Raw genomic sequence first — 17,870 nt, 5'->3', positions numbered from 1 at the left:
TTGGACTGTAGTCCCCTGGCGATCAAGGTTATGTAAATTTATGTGGCGTCTGCATTACTATGGCAACTTATTTTGTTGTTTTCCATAATCTGAGCCAGTGGAAACATGTACTGTAGATGTTAAACACAAGAGGCCCTAGAATGGAGCCTTGGGGAACTCTGCATGTCATATTTGTATACTCAATCAGCAACTTTAAGTAGGATTCAAATCAGTTTAGTACTGAGCCAGAAAGTCCAACTCAGTTTTCCAATCAGTTTACTAATATGTCTTAGTCAACTGTGTCAAATGCAGCACTGAGATAAAGTTATACTTTAGTTTAGACTGAAGTTTTGCCACTATCTGTGTTAAGGTGGATGTCATTAAAGACTATAACAAGAGCCGTCTCAGTGCTGTGGTGTGGTCAAAAAACCAACAGGAAGGCATTAAAACTGTTGTTTAGTGAAAAGAAGAGGTTTTCACTAGGAAAGGGTTAAGGCTGATGTATGCTTCTGTGTTGAATTAACGACATACCCCCACAGACTGCTCTGCGTCTCTGTAAACCTCTCTCTGAGCCCTCCGCCGTATGCTAACATGCACCTTCAAAAATTTGTACCTTTGCGTCGAGTCGAAGCCAACCTCAAGGACTGTGGTTGGTCAACTCGTCCTGTATGTTGATAGTTAGTGTCTCAAGCAGCCCACTGTAGGGAGTTGCAACATGCTAGTTCACGGACCTAAGCTTTGCAAATAAACTTATTTTGGTTACAATGACAGAGTTATCTGTTTGTAAAGTGTTTATGTCAGTACGTTTTGAAATTAACTCTATGCCAGTAAGCTACTTTGGGGGAAGTTCATTTTAGTATATTAGTCACATTTTAGTCAATGGGGTTTGCCAGTCTGAGGACTGTATTGGTGGTGAGCGACACAGACACAGGCGTCAGCCCAAGTGTTATGGTGGTTGCACTGCGATGCAAAGCAACCCCGACGCATAACTTTGAAGGGCTCACAACGCCGTTGGAGCAAAGGCGTAGCTATGGCGTGGAGTTTCATAGTACTGTCTTTAGGCTTTGAACCAAGAGAGTTTCAGGAAGGACTACCACTTCCACAGCCCTCTTGTTTCTTTGTCTTGTTGGTGCTATTTTGTGTGTTAGCACGCTTTTGTCCATTGTTCAATGGTAAAGTGATGTCATTCCCACAAGGTTCGTTCACTTTCACTTCAAACTGGAGAAAATTGGTTTCCAGAACTGCAATCTTCTGTAAGGGTTTGTATCAGTCACCCACAGAGAGGAGAGGAATCTTACTGCTAATCAGCTTTAGCTAAGTACCACATTTCCAGTCAGTGTAGGACAGGCTTGTGGTATTGTTAGGCCATGCTCACGCAGTACTGAGGAGGTCATAAAAATGTTGAAATATGGCGATAGCCTACTATGTCTACCAAAAATATATAGTCCATTGATGTAAAAGTATTCAGGAGCCGCTGCTCATAGTTTCTCACGGAGGAAAAGCAAGATCATCAGCAGAAATATGCAAGCAGAGGCAGAAGCAAGCAGCAAAGGGTCTGCACTGTAAGAAGCAGGAAACAAGAAGATGGTTGATAGCCTTTTCTGTCTTTCTCAATCTAGGAACAAGTGACTGCAGCCATATCTCTGGCTATGGAGCAGCAGACCCAAAAACTGCTGCTGGAAACTCAGTTGGACATCACAGAGTTTGACAACCTCCTGCAGCCCATTATAGACACCTGCACCAAAGACGCCATCTCTGTAAGCCTGCCATGATGGAGATTTATTTCTAAGGGATGCTTATGCCTTTAGATTCCTTAAATAGTTTGGAAAAAAGATTTTCATCTCACTAATTTATTTCTCCTCTTGTTAGGGCGGTAAAAACTGGATGTTCAACAACGCCAAGTCTCCCCTGCACTGTGAACTGATGACATCACATCTTCGCAACCGCATAATTGCTGATGGAGCGCATTTTGAGCTCCGCCTACATCTCATCTATTTAACCAATGACGTTCTCCATCACTGGTACACAAACTTAACTACGTCAATAAACACATGTCGATCCTTTTACCCCTACACTTCCTTCTTATGGAGTGTTATAGTGAGACAGAGTGCATCGCGTCATACTCTAAAAGCCATTCCCACTTGAGGGAAAAACAACTCTTTGCTCTCCGTTGACTTGTATTGCATGAAAGTGCCTCAGTGTCAATTTCTTCCGCAAATTTCTTTCCTAAAAGCTGCTGTGTGGTGATATATTTACTACCAACAGGGTAAATAACCATGACTTAAGTTTTTATAAGCTGCCAACCCAAATAACTGAGCTTTTATGAAGACAAAAGTAAATGCAGACATGAGAAATCAGCAGGGAGAATGGGAAGCTAATCTAAAGTTATTTCTGACTTTATGTTTGCAGCAAGCATTTTGTTACCAAGTAAAATATCCAAATGTCAGTTTTACGCTAACTACATGTTTATAAGTTAACCTAACACATATAACTTAACATAACTTTATTATTATTATTATTATTATATTATTATATTATTCATAGTATTGGAAGCATACATACAGCGTCCGGGAAGCAACTTGGGGTTCAGTGTGTTGCTCGGGGACACTTTGACATGCCTCAAGCCACGCCATTTGGTGAGAATCAAATAGTTTGACCAGTATCTTCCTTATTGTAACATGTTTAAATTTGTCCTCCCAGCCAGCGGAAGCAGCAGAAGGATTTGTTGGCAGCGCTCCAGAAAGTTGTGGTTCCCATCTACTGCACCAGCTTTCTGGCTGTAGAGGAAGAGAAGCAGCAGAAGATCACCAGGGTAAACACATGCACATGTCCATGATTGTGTACATCTTTAACTCAGATTTTCCACTTTCTATGCGGCGTTCTGGTTTTCTTCCGTCCTCCGCCAACCGCTATACCACACTGGGAGCGTCTCAGGAGCGGAGTGTCTTGCTGCCCGACTACTTTACTGTGTTTATTAAGCTAGTATCTACCTGCAGACACATTCCATTCCAATGACTTAGGTTAACTGGTGATGTCCTTTAAAAACTGATCTTTGATGTCGTATTATGTTTTTCAACCTCCAAGATGAATCTCTCGTCGTCCGTGGTGTTGTAAAGGAGACATAAGTAATATTGGAGGGGGGGGGGTGGGTGTAAGTTTACTGAATACTCTGTTTCACGTCCTGCCTGGCTGTCCTACCGTCCCGTGGCTTGGCTAAATATAGACCTGGCGCACATCCTTAGCGTAGCACAGAGCCGAGTCAAGCACGCTTCAGGGACACGCCCTGACGCAGCTAGTGGAATATCATGCATTTACTTGAATGGCAGCAACTGCACGCGGGGACCGCGGCGGCTCCAGAACACATCGCAGACACGCCCGGTGGAAAATAGGGGTAACTCCCTACAGATTACTGGAGTGTTTTATTCTTGGCAGTAACGTTAACATCATGGGACACTACTCATTCAAAGTCATACTACCATTTAAACCCTGAATAATTACAATAGAGCATTTGCATGAATGTGAATCAGCCATTAATTTGAGTGAGTTCAGTTTTAGGGCTTGTTTTAGTAAAGTGGTAGTGGCATATAGTATAATGAATACCATCATGTTGGCTGCGCTGACTTGAGTCCATCATGTTTTTATTGGACTGTGTCAATCACAGCCTGTATATTAACAATCAATGCTAATGCAGTCTATTTCTTTTTATAGAAACATACGTATACATAATACATAAATAACTTATAATACAGCGTAGACAAATAAATGTCTGTCAGCACTTCTTGCTTGTTATGCTCTTAATTTATCAAATTGGAAAGCTAGAGATAGTACCTCTGTACCTCTTTAGTGAAAAATGTTAAAAAGTCTAAAGTTACTTTTCTCTGATTATTCCATCCCCCTCTTTTCCAGTTATTGCAGCTGTGGGAGAAGAACGGGTACTTTGATGAGGAAACCATTCAGCAGCTCCAGAATCCAGCACTGGGGCTCGGCCAGTACCAAGTGAGTGAAAAAAAGACTTAAGGCTCTGCGTTCCTGCCAGTGTTTTCTTTAAGCTTGATATGTGTGTAAAAGATACTTTTTACCAACATCGTCTAGTGCTAAACAAATTAAGACTTATCTGCCATATATAATCATTTTGATTTAAAGTTTAGCTATAGTTAAAAATTCACTATGTAACGATCAAACACGTAATGAGACATCGTCAAAACTGCTCTATATTCTTATGAAGGGATAAGAACATGGACATGAATTGGCAGCAATACGTGTTTTTCTTTTAATAAGCATGGAACATTGAACAGTCAAACACAGAACATTTATCACGAAACCTAAAGTTATAATGATAAAAAACTTCCAATAAAATATATCAGAACTTTCCTGTAAACTGAAATTTCTGCTATGCCTCAGTTCAACAGTTGCATCTACATGTTGCACCTTCTACCATCATGTTAAATAAAGTACCGTATTGGTCCAAGTATAAGACCGATTTTTTTCCCCCCTGGAAATACTTTTGAAAAAGTGGGGTCGTCTTATATTTGGGGTCTAGACCTTCAGTTGTTGAAGTTGCGGAGGCTGGTTTTAAAACGCAAGTGGTGTCTCCTGTTTTAACAGCCAGTAGAGAAGTCAGCTGGTAAAGTCAGCTATAAACTATAGACATGAAATGATCCATAATCCATTTTATTTTATTGTCACAAACAGCTGTTTGAAATGGCGGAGTTTTAGACCGAGCCCCAACGACCGAACAAAAGCACTGTAACGTTATATGGTCAAGTCAGATAGAGAGGGAATCAGAGAAATAAAACGTGTTTTCGCTGATTCCTCACTAGAAATGGAACTGTAGCAAGCATCTCACCATCACTACCATTATCCGCATTCATATTAAGACGCATCAAATTATATATCCAGCTACGCAAAAGCCTAAAAGCCGGACAGAAGTTCAATGAGGCGTTGTCATGGAGATGATACATCGTCGAAGCAGTCGCTTCCAAGAGATTGACAGGAGAACATGATTACCTGACTGAAAAAACTTGATGTTACTTTAAATGTGACATTTTCATTTAAAAAAAAAGATTCTGTATAAAAGATTTTAAAAACAATAGCCTACCTTTTTTATTCAGTGTGTTTGTATTAGAATTATTATTATTTTCTAAAAAACAAATTGTATTATAATAAAAACAAGATTTGCTCTTAAAAAAGTATTTTCCCAAAAATGAGGGGGTTTGTCTAATATTCGGACCAATACGGTAATAAAACGTGAATGAAAAATCCACTGAAAACGGGACATTTGTGTTACAAATCTGTCATATGTAACATTATACCGGCATTTATCTTAAAACAAAACAGTAAATGTAACATTTTTGTATTCCTCTTTTTATTATTAAAGTGCTCTTATTATGCTTTTTCCCTTTCCTTTATAGTCTTATATATCTTTTGTGCACATTAAAGGTTTACAAAGTGAAAAGCCTTCACAATTACCTAATCGCATTCTTTCAAATCCCGATTTTGATTTAAAAAACAATTAATTGTTCAGCCCTAATATCATCCATGTAATCCTAAGTGAAGAGGGACTCAAAGTTTTACAGAAATTTGGAACCTGTGAAATGTTTGATCTTTTCCGTGCGGTATTGATACATGTCTATAAGGCATCTACAGTCTGGGATACAAGAGAGGAGCTGTCCGTGACTTTACAGGATGACACAGCAGTAGCAATGTCATTAATTAATTATTTAGATCTCCAGACACAGTGAGAGGGTAGTTCATGTTCCAACAGTAATTAATGTGTGTTTTTTTTGTCTAAACCTCTGACTGGAAAGCTGTTAATTGCTGATTCCAAGTTTAGTCAAATCATCTGGGATAACGCAGCTGTCAGCAGGATGCGTCCTATGCTCCATCACGTATATAGAAGCAGTCCAAACGTTGATTTGTGTCATGTCAAGAAGTTTATTACAGTGCAGTTTCAGTGATGCCACTTCCAATCATGGTTTAATATTTGCGTGTGTGGCACATGCACATGGAAGCATATTCATATATTCTTCTGTTTCGCAAATAAAGAGAATGTGTTTGAAGTGTTTATGTAAGGGCTGTTTTTTTTATATATATATAATATATATATATATATATATATATATATATTATATATATATCTCCAGAGCAGAGTCTTTCCGGGTTCTAGTTTGCAAACATGTACCTGCACCAGAGACGGAAATTATCTTTAAGCCTTTGTGTTCTCCCAGGTCAAACAGATCAACACTTTTTTTTTTTTTTAACCCTTTTTTTGACCTGCCAATTTCAATGCATTATTTATTTATTTATTTTTTGATTTCACTAACACCACCTCACTACCACTAGTTTTACACTACTTTTTGGAATTCATGGTCAATAACTTTTATTTGTGTAGAATTGTTCCTAATATTTGAGATAATAAAGCAGAAATTATGATTTATTTTGACTAGTATTTAAGATCAGAGCAATGTATGTTTAGTGGAGGAGTTTGGTCAGAATAGTGATTTGAAACCATTTCAATTTTCACCCAAAATTCAATGAAAGCGATGAATTGTATTTTCAAAGAGCGTTGTATGGAATCCATCCTCTTTTGTGGTAATTTGGTTAAAAAGATCCCATATTTCTGATATAGACATTTTTAAAAGGGGTCAAATTTGACCCGAGGACAACAGGAGGTTTAAATCAATTCCCGGACTTGACTTGACTCGTCAATTTAAGACCTGACTTGACCCATAATTGAATATAACCTTAGAGGTGCTGCTGGGCAGCAAAGGCAAGAGCTTGCCGCACGAAGTAGAGAGAGGTGATAAATTTTGTTTAAACATTTAGTGTTAGCCTTTAGTGTTAGTACTGTGCAGTCAGTAACACTCGTGTTTTCATTGGAGCATGTTCACTTGTGTTTCCTTCTGCATAGTACCAACTCGCTGGCTGAGGATCACACTCACATCTCTCCAAAATTTGGCATACGTTATGCACAGCTGACTCCACCTGCTCATATTGTATTCTTCTAACTATGTATTCTATCGTATGTTTCAGGCTCTCTTCTACGCTGTGTAAGCTGCGCCTGGTCACGCCCAATTATGTGTTCAGTTTGACATTTTGCTTGTGTTTGCGCCCCATTTCAGGAAAATAAAACAATTGGTGGTTGTCATTCACTGATAACCTTGTATAACATTTTTAAATAATCTAATTCCCTTGCCTTCTCTCAGGCGTCTCTGATAACGGAGTATGCTGCTGCGGTGCAGCCGATCCAGCTGGCCTTCCAGCAGCAGATTCAGGCTTTGAAGACACAGCATGAAGAGTTTGTTTCCAGCCTGAAGCAGCAGCCACAGCCTGCCCCTGTAGTGCCACTAGCTACCCCTGCTGAGCCTGAAAAGGCCCCACCTATGACCACAAAAGCTGGTGAGAAGACACACCCTTCACATAACCAGAGGCACAGACAGTACATGAAGTCAAATTTATAGTTCACATAACAGCAAAAACTAAATGTTAAGGTGCTGTACATAAATACAGTGCAGTCACACTCTGCTTCAATTTTAAACTTGAATTGAATTGTTTTACTTTATTTAAGAAAAACAGTAATATACAACATCAGTACATTCTTACTCATGAAATGAGTGGAAGTTTTTTTTTCTCCAACTTGTCTTGTTAGGTTTTGCTGTATAGGTTTGTGATCTGTTCCTCAATGGGCAAGTACATGTGTGTTTGTGTTGTAATGGGTTGGTGTGTGTGTGTTGTGTGCAGGGGATGTGAAGCCTCCTATGTCGGGTCCTCCTCCAGGGGAGTTTGATGGACCCTCATCCAGACCACAGGACCCCAGCAACCCCAGTGGACCCTCAGATATCCCTTCTAACAAACCTGGGTGGTATGACCCTCAGCACATAGGCCCCTGGAACCCCAACCAGCCGGTAAAGACCTGGGTGGGTGGGTGGGTTGTGTGGGGACAGGAAGGCAGTAACTCATCCTTGCTATCCATTGCTATTGCTATCAGTAGACACTTGCTGCAAGTGATATTTTTTTTAAAGAAGAACAGAGAGGTAGCGTATTAGATTTGTATGTTTTCTCCGAAGAGATAGGTTGGAAATTTCTGAAGATGGAGAAAGATTCTGCTTACATGATCTACTTAGGTGGAAAATAATTCCCAAACGTTATGCTGGAGGCATATAATGATATACCTCTACCTTACACCCTAAAAATGTATTCTAAACTAGAAATGGTAACATTGCCAAAGATAGGGCTCCAGTACTTATCAGAGAGCTTAGAAGTTCCTAATCAGCCAGACGTGTGATGAAGAGTGACACTGCTTAAACTAAAAGAACAGTGATTTATTTGTGTGAGTGAGTTGGCACTTTCTGACTTGTCCTTGTTTCCAGCCTCCTTTTGACCCAAACCAGCCCCCCCCTCCCTGCCCTCCCTGGAACAGCCATGAGGGGATGTGGAATGACCAGAGAGACCCAGGAAACTGGAGCGGGGGTCCACCCAGAGAAGGAGGCCCCTGGAGCGGTCCAGGTGGGTCCGACCCAGGCCCTCCTTCTTGGAACTCATATGACCAGCAGCCACCATGGGGGAACCAGCCTGACCAGCCTCCATGGGGCCAGAGAGAGCCCCCATTTCCTCCACGCATGCAGGCATGTGCTAGATATTCACAGGGCTTTGACTGTCTTTGCAGTGATTTCTTTTTCCAGTTTTTATTGTGCTACATTGAACACTCTATATTTACAATGTGTAATTATCCTTCACTTCACTTCCGCTCATGGAAAAAGACACATTTTATAATCAAACCACCATTAATAATGCTGTATTACATCACATATTTATGATCGAAAAGGAACTGGATGAAGAGAAAAATCTTATTTTATCAGCCCCTTTCTCAAATGATACAACAAACAGTCAGCTAATGTTTCCTTATACATTTTCTCTTACTGAAAGATAGACATAACCTTTAAATCATCATCAGGAATTCCACAGTTTGACACCACATACTGAGATACACACTTGCACATTAAACATTTTTCTGTTGCGTCAAGGATACGATTTTGCTGCTCATTTCCATCAATGACTTTATCCAACTTTTTTTTTTCTACAGAGACCTCCCCATTTCAGAGGGCCATTCCCTCCTCACCAGCAGCCACCTCCTTTCAACCAACCTCCACCACCGCACAGTTTTGGACGCTTCCCACCGCGCTTTATGCAGGATGACTTCCCTCCCAGACACCACTATGACCGGCCGCCGTATACCCCACACCGCTTTGACTACGCTCAGGGAGATTATCCCGGAGCTGAGTGCAGAGGTACCTGATTGAGCTGTAATTTCACTTAAATGTCCATTGTGTAGAACTCAGGCGGATCTATTGGCTGTCCTAATCCCAAAACGTCCCAGATAGAGAGTAAATGCTGTAAACATAGTCTTTATTGATCCAAATTTTCTTTCTTTGTGTTACAAGTCTTTTTTAATACATCGAAGAACGGGAGTGGATTGCTAGCAGATGTGAGCAGAAATAGATAAATAAAAGGGTCTTTTGGGTGGCAGGTAGAGTTTCAGAGTTAAACTTTTTAATGACAGCCCTAGTTTTTACATTACCTGAAGGCCACCCGAGGTTCTTCCACACGGACACATTGGAAAGGGAGGAGTGAAGGAAGCAGCATTCAATTGGTTTTAATCTGCACCGTCACTGCTAAATGCCACTAAATCCTACACACTGATCCTATAAATGCATCTGTAAAGCTGCCTGTTTTTGCACCTGTATTGCTATTAACTTGTGTTTTTTAACAATATGTTTGCCAGACATACCAGGTCCTCCCCCCCACCACCATCCCAGTCAGAGGCTCCCTCCCCCAGGTATGGGGGCCGAACATCCTCCCTGGGGTGGAGGCCAGCACCCAGATTTTGGCCCGCCCCCACACGGCTTCAACGGCCATTCCCCCCACATGCGCCATCGCCAGCATCCAGTCCAGGACGACCCCAGTCTGGTGCCTAACGTACCATACTTTGACCTGCCTGCTGGTTTAATGGCTCCTCTGGTCAAAGTAAGTCACCTGCTTCTGATTTGAGGATAAGGGTATGACATGAAATTAGACAGTTATCAGCTGACAAATTTACTCTATTGCCAGAAGAAAGCAATCACGATTAAATTATACCAGAGGAGAAAACGATAATGGTAAAGAGTGATGTTGCACTGCCACAGTGGCTTACAGCAGTGATTCACAACCAGGGGTTCTTCCAAAAAAGATTTTTGACATTGAGTCAGTTGTAACATGTGAACACCACATGTTGCAGTTATGTCAGAACTTGTTAGCCAGCTAAGTATCGACTGATTTTTTCAGGGCAAATTCCGATTATTAGTAGTTAATAAAACCAATATAGAACCGAATTGCATTTACAGTGAAAACGAAATTCTTTAAGTCACTATTAAGATTTTGGAATGTTACAAACTCCAACACAAAACATTGTTCAACTGCTTTAAGCAATTATTTAATGAATTAGAAACTTTCATCATAATCCACAATCAAAGATAGTTAGATAATGTTGTTGGCGGGACATTAAGTCAGGACAGACACAGAGCTGTAGCTGTAACATTTTTAAGACAATTTGGGAAACAGACAAGTATAAATTTCCAAATAGATTATAACAATAGAGGCCAGTCCAAATCTGTAAAGACTGATCCTTGTACTAGTACAGTTTTAGAATTGGCTCATTAGACTCATTCTCACACAGCAGTAAAACCTGCATGTCTCATGATCCTCCTCGTAATGTCTATTGCTCAGCTTGAGGACTGTGATTACAAACCTCTGGACCCCAAAGATATCCGGCTGCCCCCTCCCATGCCACCCAGCGATCGCCTGCTAGCTGCTGTGGAAGCTTTCTACAGCCCTCCATCCCATGATCGGCCAAGGAACAGGTACGCACAAACCTCCACTCTGTCTGCAAGACAAATCTGGCTGATATTAAAATAGCAGTTTTGTGAATACATCAGAATTTTCCCATTGGTCAATGTGAAACCTCTTTTCCCCCTTGTCATATGTAGGGTTGGTGTTTGATAGCACATGTATTAAATTTGAATCCGCTAGCCAGTAACTGGCTAGCAAAGTCCACATTAACCAGATAATGGCTGACTTTCATTTTTACCTTTTTTCCCAAGTGTCTTTAGCCATGGATCTTAGTTAGTTAGTAAGTCCACAAGCACCATTTGTCAGTTAAACCTGCAACCGCAATGGTCAGTGGCAGGTTAAAAAATGAGAAGCCTACTGACATTACCAGACTGTACATTGATCATATTAAAAAGAGCAAGGATCCAGTATTTTATTAGTTATGCTAAATAGGAATTATTTCAGCTTTTTGTTTGTTTGTAAGGATTTCATTATTAAGTTGTCTATAACGACGATTCCTTTCCGGGATTGCGGTGGTGCCGTCAAAAGATCCACCGGATGTCCCTCATGTCAGTTTCCTTCTGCTTTTTTTGTGTTGGCGTTCTAAACTCTGGATATCTGAGGACTCTGGTTAACTGCTCCTCAGATCTCTGCATGGTAAATCCAGACAGCTAGCTAGACTATCTGTCCAATCTGAGTTTTCCCTTGCACGACTAAAACTACATTTGAACGCACACATGTTCCATCAAAACGTGTTTCTTCCCCAGGCTAATTAACAGAAGCATCGTCATTGGGTTCGGGGCGTAGACGGTTGTGATTAGTGCTAAGTAATAACAATAAATCATAACACACTATTCTCCCATCACAGAATGCTGTTTGGACTAGCCAGACCCTCCACTACAGCAATGTGGAGGAGGGTCTAGCAATGTAATTATGAAGTAATTATAAAGTAGTTTAAAAACTATACATGAAAAACATACTTGAACAATATACCATTTGCTTGCAAATGATCACCATGAAATCATCTGATCGTTTTCAGTAGTTTGCAGCAGCATCTTTGTAGTCCTGCTAGCTTCTGATAGACATTGCTGTCGGTCATTGTCTTTACCTGGCTGTTGTTTGTTCTCCACCAGTGAAGGCTGGGAGCAGAACGGCCTGTATGAGTTCTTCAGGGCCAAGTTTAGAGCCAGGCGGAAAAAGGGACAGGAGAAACGCAACAGGTAACCCCTTGCTCTTCATTTTGATCTTTTCTCTCTTGGCTCTTTGCCTTTTTCTCCGTCTCTCACACATATTCCGAGTTTACAGCTAATGGTGGGGCTGCCTAATTGTCTGTCAAAATGAGTTTTTTTAATTGCACTCTGTGTTCATTCTGGTCAAAGCTAAGGCGGCTTGATTATGGAAAAACTCATAATCAAGATTATTTAACACAATTACACATTGTCTCTCAACATCGAGAACGCCTTGAGCTGTATAATTTCTCACACAAACAAAATAAGAGTTAAAAGAAATTCTATTAATTGCTCTAGAGCCCGACCGATAAAGGATTTTTAAGGCCGATACCAATACAAATATTTGGTTATTTAAAAATCCGATATCATCAAAAACATCAAAAAACATCAGTGTTTCCAACAGGGACTTTGTAGAGAGCCCTCTGGTGGACAAACTATGCAACACCAACACTCATAACATGGTTGACAGTCGTTTTATTATTTTAAATATTCATTTGTTAGAATCATTTATTTGTTATTATAAATGATTCTGATGAATGTTTTTGAAAAAAAATAATTATCGGCCATTATAAATGCCGATACCGATAGATCGGGAAATACCTAATATTGGCCAATAATATCGGCTCGCCGATATGTCAACCGGGCTCTAAATTGAACAGCCCTAGTTAAAGGTACGTTTGTTACTGGTTACAGAAGGACGTTGCTTTTGGTGCACTACCTGCCAACCTGTCCCACATGATTATCATCTTATCATTTCGGGATGCTGAAACTGTAATTGACGCATGTGTGTCTTCCCGACTTGATTACTGCAGTGTCCTTTTTTCTGGTCTTCCAAATTGTGCCACTAGAAGCCTTCAACTTGCTCAGAACACTGCAACCAGAATCCTGACAACAACTAGAAAATATAATCACATATCTCTGTCCGGTCTTCAGTGGCTCCCAGTGCTGGAGCAGGCTAGAGTTGATTGAAAGGTTCTTTTTTTTAACACACATTAAAAAGGCCCTGGAGAGACTTGCACCACCTTATTTATCTACGCTTATTACACCATGGACACCTGCACTCTCCACTCCCTTGATGCTGGTCATTCCCCTAGTAAACACAAAATCAGTTGGTCATCGAGCATTCTCCTACTGTGGCCTCTCACTACATGTTAAAGAAAAATCTTTGAATCTAGTTTTAAAACCCACCCGTACTTTTCATACTACAGCCAACTATAACACACCATCCTTTCTGCTTCCCTCACAAACAAACCTTTTTTGACTTATTCTCCTATGTTGCTGGTTTTGTATTGTTTATTACTGCTTTAATTACTGTCTATTATTTCTTTGTTCCTCTACTTGCAAAGAGCAGTGAGACCATATTTAAAGGGGATTTTACACTTTAAATGAAATGTTATTGATTGATCATGTCGATTTTAATTGTATCTCTCCCTCTTCCTCCCTTCCGTTCCACCCTCTCTCCTGGTTGCAGTGTCCGTGGAGGCAGTCGCTCCAGAAGTCACAGCCGAGGGAGGTCTTCGTCTCGCTCCAGCTCTCGCTCCTCAAAGTCCTCCAGGTCGCGGTCCCGCTCGTCTCGCTCCCACTCCCGCAGCCGCTCTCGCTCCTACTCACGCTCCAGGTCTGCAAACACAAACCACACACACATCTGGATGATACCTTTTGTGATGATGATAATTAGTGTTGTAAATCACAAGCTTTATCACAATACGATATTATATTGATCCTTTAGACAAAGATACAATATTTGTTACGCTATCTTAAAGTCTGTCAGGGTGCGATTTCAATTCAATCGATCTGAGACAATACCATGTGCCAATTTAACACAGTTACATTTACACTCAAATTAGAAACTAAATATGATTTGTCAGTTTAATACCTGAGCTCTTCCAGACATTTAAATGAAAAACAAACTATGCTTGAATAAATATAAAGTGGGAATCATACAGACGCTATGTATTGATATTTTCACTTTGCATCAATTAGATTGGATCGGTAGATCGACGTAACATTACACCCCCAAATAATAATCTTCATTTATGAAGCACTTTTTTTAAAACCACGCTTACAAGGTGCTGTACAGTGCAACAATGAAAATACCGATATATATTGTGCATCACCATTTAGGCATTATTATTGTGAAAGTAACTAGTTTAAATGTAATTGATTACATTTTGAAAGTAACTTGCTCAAAACTATATACACACACACACACACACACACACACACACACAGGAATGTTAAGGTTTCTGCCTAAAAATGAGTTTTTCCTCGCCACTGTTGCTTGCTCTGGAGGAAACTACTAGAACTGTTGGGTCCTTGTAAATTCTGGAGTGTGGTCTAGACCTACTCTATCTGTAAAATGTCTCGAGAGAACTCTTGTTTTGAATTGATACTATAAATAAAATTGAATTGAATTAAATATTCAGGAATCTTATTTAAACACGTGTCTATATAGAAATGAAGACTTGTGAACACAAAGAGAGACTAACTGTTTTTACTATTTGGTAGGAAGTGAAGTGACCAGTTGTAGATAGAAAGATAGATCTTTATTGTGCTCAAAGTTACAATGCAAATCTGTTTTACATTTTTTTTATAAATAGAACAAAAATTAGGAAAATAGAACAAAGACGATGAAACAATTGAAGAAGCAGACACGATACTGTTATGGATTTTTTTTTTATGGACGTGCTTTAACCGTCCTGGGGCGGCTGTGGCTTGTTGTATAGCGGGTCATCTTTTAGTCATAAGGTTGCTGTCCTGTGATAAGGTCAAGGAATTTTGGACCGGGATAGATGATAACCTGTGTCAGATTGCAGGGACCCTGGTTCCACTCAGCCCAAGATTATAAGTGGTACTAAGGGGGACGGATAAGCACATAAGAATTTGGGTCCAGACTATTTTAATGACGGCCAGACAGATTATTTTAAGAGGATGGAAGAATGAGGGGGGCCGTCAATCCAGGAGTGGGCTAGTGAGACTCTTGAAAAGGTATTATATAAACGGTTTGCCAGCTTGTATGTCTATACTAGAAAAAGGGGGAAATTACCTGAACTTTCTGGAGGGCTCCTAAGAAGCTTTGTGCTAGGGATAGATGTGCATGATGGGCTTATGGTTCAGTCATTTATACATACATTTATTTGGTTTATGGTTTGTCTGTTTTGTTGAATGTCTTGAATAATGTAGTTATTGTGTCATCTTTTCTTGATTTTTGTCTTGGTGGGTGGTGATGATGAAGGGAGGGATCTGTTTATGTAGCAAGGTGTGTGTTTTGTATGTTAAAAAAAAAAAAAATTGTTAGTCACACAAGCATTACACGGTTTGCGTTTAACGAGACTCCTTTTATGGTAGCGTGTGAGTGTGTGAGATTGTAAAAGCGCTTTATCCGTAAAGTTGAAATGCTCTAAATGAATGCAGTCCATTAACCGTTCTACCTCTCTTTAGGTCCAGGAGTAGATCCAGGTCCTCTCGGAGTCGCTCTCGCTCCAGATCCCGTTCCCATTCACCCACCAAGAGACAACATGGCCCCAAATCCCAGAGCTCCTCCCCTCCGTGAGTCTCCTTCACTGCTCTTTGATAACATGTTTTCATAAGACCCCTTAATGTTTATTTATACAGTATTATATTAAATATCTAATCTGCTCTCTACAGCTCCACATCAGTGATTGGTGTCCCTCCCTCCAAACCGATATCAGATATGAGGTTAGGGGAGGAGAATAAGGGCCATCAGCTGCTGATGAAGATGGGTATGCTCTTTATTATTTCCTCATTATTTCATAATTTAGATTTAAACTTATTCAATTATCCAGTAAGGCTGCACAATTATTTGCAGTTTTATCAAAATTGCCTACAAATCCTATCCTACAGACTAAAGAAAAAATCTTCTTGTTTGGTACAGATCCTCGCATAGATCACACGACAATCATTTTTTTATTTTAATATATTTTTCAATGAAAATGAGTGATACAAAAACGCTCATTCCCTGCTATATTGTGAATCATATTGCAGTCGCCAGATCAGTCAACATAGTCACGATAAGATATGTTCCTCATATTGTGCATGCCTATGTTATACAGTAAGAATATATGAGATGTTTGTAATTCATTCCACTGTAAAATGTACAGCCTGTGTTTGGGAACTTGCGTCAAAGTAAAAATGACCCAGATGCTGCATGTACTGTTTTCTAGCTTTCTTTCTTGTGTTCCTGTCTGCTGTAGGCTGGAGTGGGTCAGGTGGTTTGGGGGCCAAAGAACAGGGCATCCAGGACCCCATCAAAGGAGGAGACATCAGGGATAAGTGGGACCAGTATAAAGGTGTGGGGGTGTCCTTGGACGACCCTTATGAGAACTATCGCAGGAACAAGAGCTACAACTTTGTCGCGCGTATGAAGGCACGAGAGGAAGGTACATATGCAGACTTTAATGTTGGATTTATAATTAACTTCCGAAATAAGCCATTTCTGTTACGGTATATATTTGTTGTGGATATTAGGTTGGTGGGGTTGTATTATATTTAGAGATGTTTTGATACAAGTTTCAGAAAAGCCACCAATACTGCCCAAAATGAGTTAATGCACCCATGTGATGCCATGAAGAACATCTACTTTTGAAGTAGTTCATTTATATTCTTTGCCCCTTGTGACTCACTGTCAAATTGAATAATAAAATGTTTAGCCTGAGTCAGACTGTACATCAACGATAGAAATCCTATCCTGTCCATACAGGGATAGCAGCGTACAGCTGTTAAAACATAATTATGATTATGAACAATTATGAACAAAATTATAAACGCAACACTTTTGTTTTGTCCCCATCTTTCATGAGGTGAACTCAAAGATCTAAGACTTTTTTTATCTACACAAAAGGATTATTTCTCTCAAATATCGGTCACAGATCTGTCTAAATCTGTTAGTGAGCACTTCTCCTTTGCTGAGATAATCCATCCACCTCACAGGTGTGGCTTATCAACATGCTGATTAGACTAGACAGCATGATTATTGAAGAGGTGTGCCTTAGGCGGGCCACAATAAAAGGCCCCTCTAAAATCTGCAGTTTTGTGAACAATATTTGAGAGAAATATTAATAAGCCTTTTCGTTACGTAGAAAAAGTCTTAGACCGTTGAGTTCAGCTCCTGAAAAATGCGGGCAAAAACATAAGTGTTAATTATTTAATTTAGTGTATCTGACACATTGGTATTGGAACAGTACTGGGGATCGGATGAGACGTATGTTCAGGTATTGGAATCGGTATCAGGAAGCAATCATATTTAGGAGCTATTCATTTACATTTTTACAAAAGCATGTTCTCTGTTGATAAATCAAGAATGTGAAAAAGGATTGGATTGCACCATATCTTTATACTTTTGCAGTTGATGTAATTTATATGAAACAAGATTAGACTACTTACATAACAATCACTCAACTGTTTACTGTTTTCTTTTATTTTATTGATCCAGTTAATCGTGAACCTCCTGAGGCCCCTCCAGCTGAGTGATGTCATCAAATAGCGTCAAACAACTCCTCATCTCCCCTGTCGCCGCCTCCACCAAGGATCTGATTTTCACGGTTTTTAATCCACAATAGATAGATGGATGGATATATGTTCTTCATTGACCACAAACGGACATTATTTTGATACTTTTTTTTCATGTAATTAGTTATTCTATGGCAATGTGAGTCTGTCATTTTGTTTTAGTATTAAATAAATCCCACAAAACAAAAAGTCATGAATATGAAATCAGCATTTGTATCTCTAGAAATGCACTGTTGAGACATAACCTAAATAAACACATCGCTGACTAAC

General features: G+C 39.9%; 1 protein-coding gene across 3 annotated transcripts in view; it reads left to right on the top strand.

Moving 5' to 3' along the window:
* The window catches only part of LOC116695342 (calcium homeostasis endoplasmic reticulum protein), a 25,210-nt gene extending 7,340 nt beyond the window's left edge, over nucleotides 1–17,870 (top strand). For 2 of the 3 annotated variants that reach the window (XM_032525548.1, XM_032525549.1), the window contains 16 exons: nucleotides 1,599–1,736; nucleotides 1,849–2,000; nucleotides 2,680–2,791; nucleotides 3,886–3,975; nucleotides 7,185–7,377; nucleotides 7,720–7,883; nucleotides 8,349–8,603; nucleotides 9,062–9,266; nucleotides 9,761–10,002; nucleotides 10,741–10,874; nucleotides 11,976–12,062; nucleotides 13,543–13,689; nucleotides 15,513–15,620; nucleotides 15,720–15,814; nucleotides 16,286–16,471; nucleotides 17,524–17,870. In XM_032525548.1, coding sequence (XP_032381439.1) covers nucleotides 1,599–1,736; nucleotides 1,849–2,000; nucleotides 2,680–2,791; nucleotides 3,886–3,975; nucleotides 7,185–7,377; nucleotides 7,720–7,883; nucleotides 8,349–8,603; nucleotides 9,062–9,266; nucleotides 9,761–10,002; nucleotides 10,741–10,874; nucleotides 11,976–12,062; nucleotides 13,543–13,689; nucleotides 15,513–15,620; nucleotides 15,720–15,814; nucleotides 16,286–16,471; nucleotides 17,524–17,561 — 2,346 coding nt within the window. In that variant the 3' untranslated portion in view covers nucleotides 17,562–17,870. The remainder of the gene's footprint in view (nucleotides 1–1,598; nucleotides 1,737–1,848; nucleotides 2,001–2,679; nucleotides 2,792–3,885; nucleotides 3,976–7,184; nucleotides 7,378–7,719; nucleotides 7,884–8,348; nucleotides 8,604–9,061; nucleotides 9,267–9,760; nucleotides 10,003–10,740; nucleotides 10,875–11,975; nucleotides 12,063–13,542; nucleotides 13,690–15,512; nucleotides 15,621–15,719; nucleotides 15,815–16,285; nucleotides 16,472–17,523) is intronic. The other variant, XM_032525552.1, reaches the window with a different exon arrangement.

This window comes from Etheostoma spectabile, chromosome 9 (genome assembly GCF_008692095.1).
Source record: "Etheostoma spectabile isolate EspeVRDwgs_2016 chromosome 9, UIUC_Espe_1.0, whole genome shotgun sequence".
In the NCBI taxonomy this organism is placed as follows: domain Eukaryota; kingdom Metazoa; phylum Chordata; class Actinopteri; order Perciformes; family Percidae; genus Etheostoma; species Etheostoma spectabile.
Note: the sequence above shows the minus strand (reverse complement) of the source record. Positions and strands in the feature narration are given on the sequence as shown.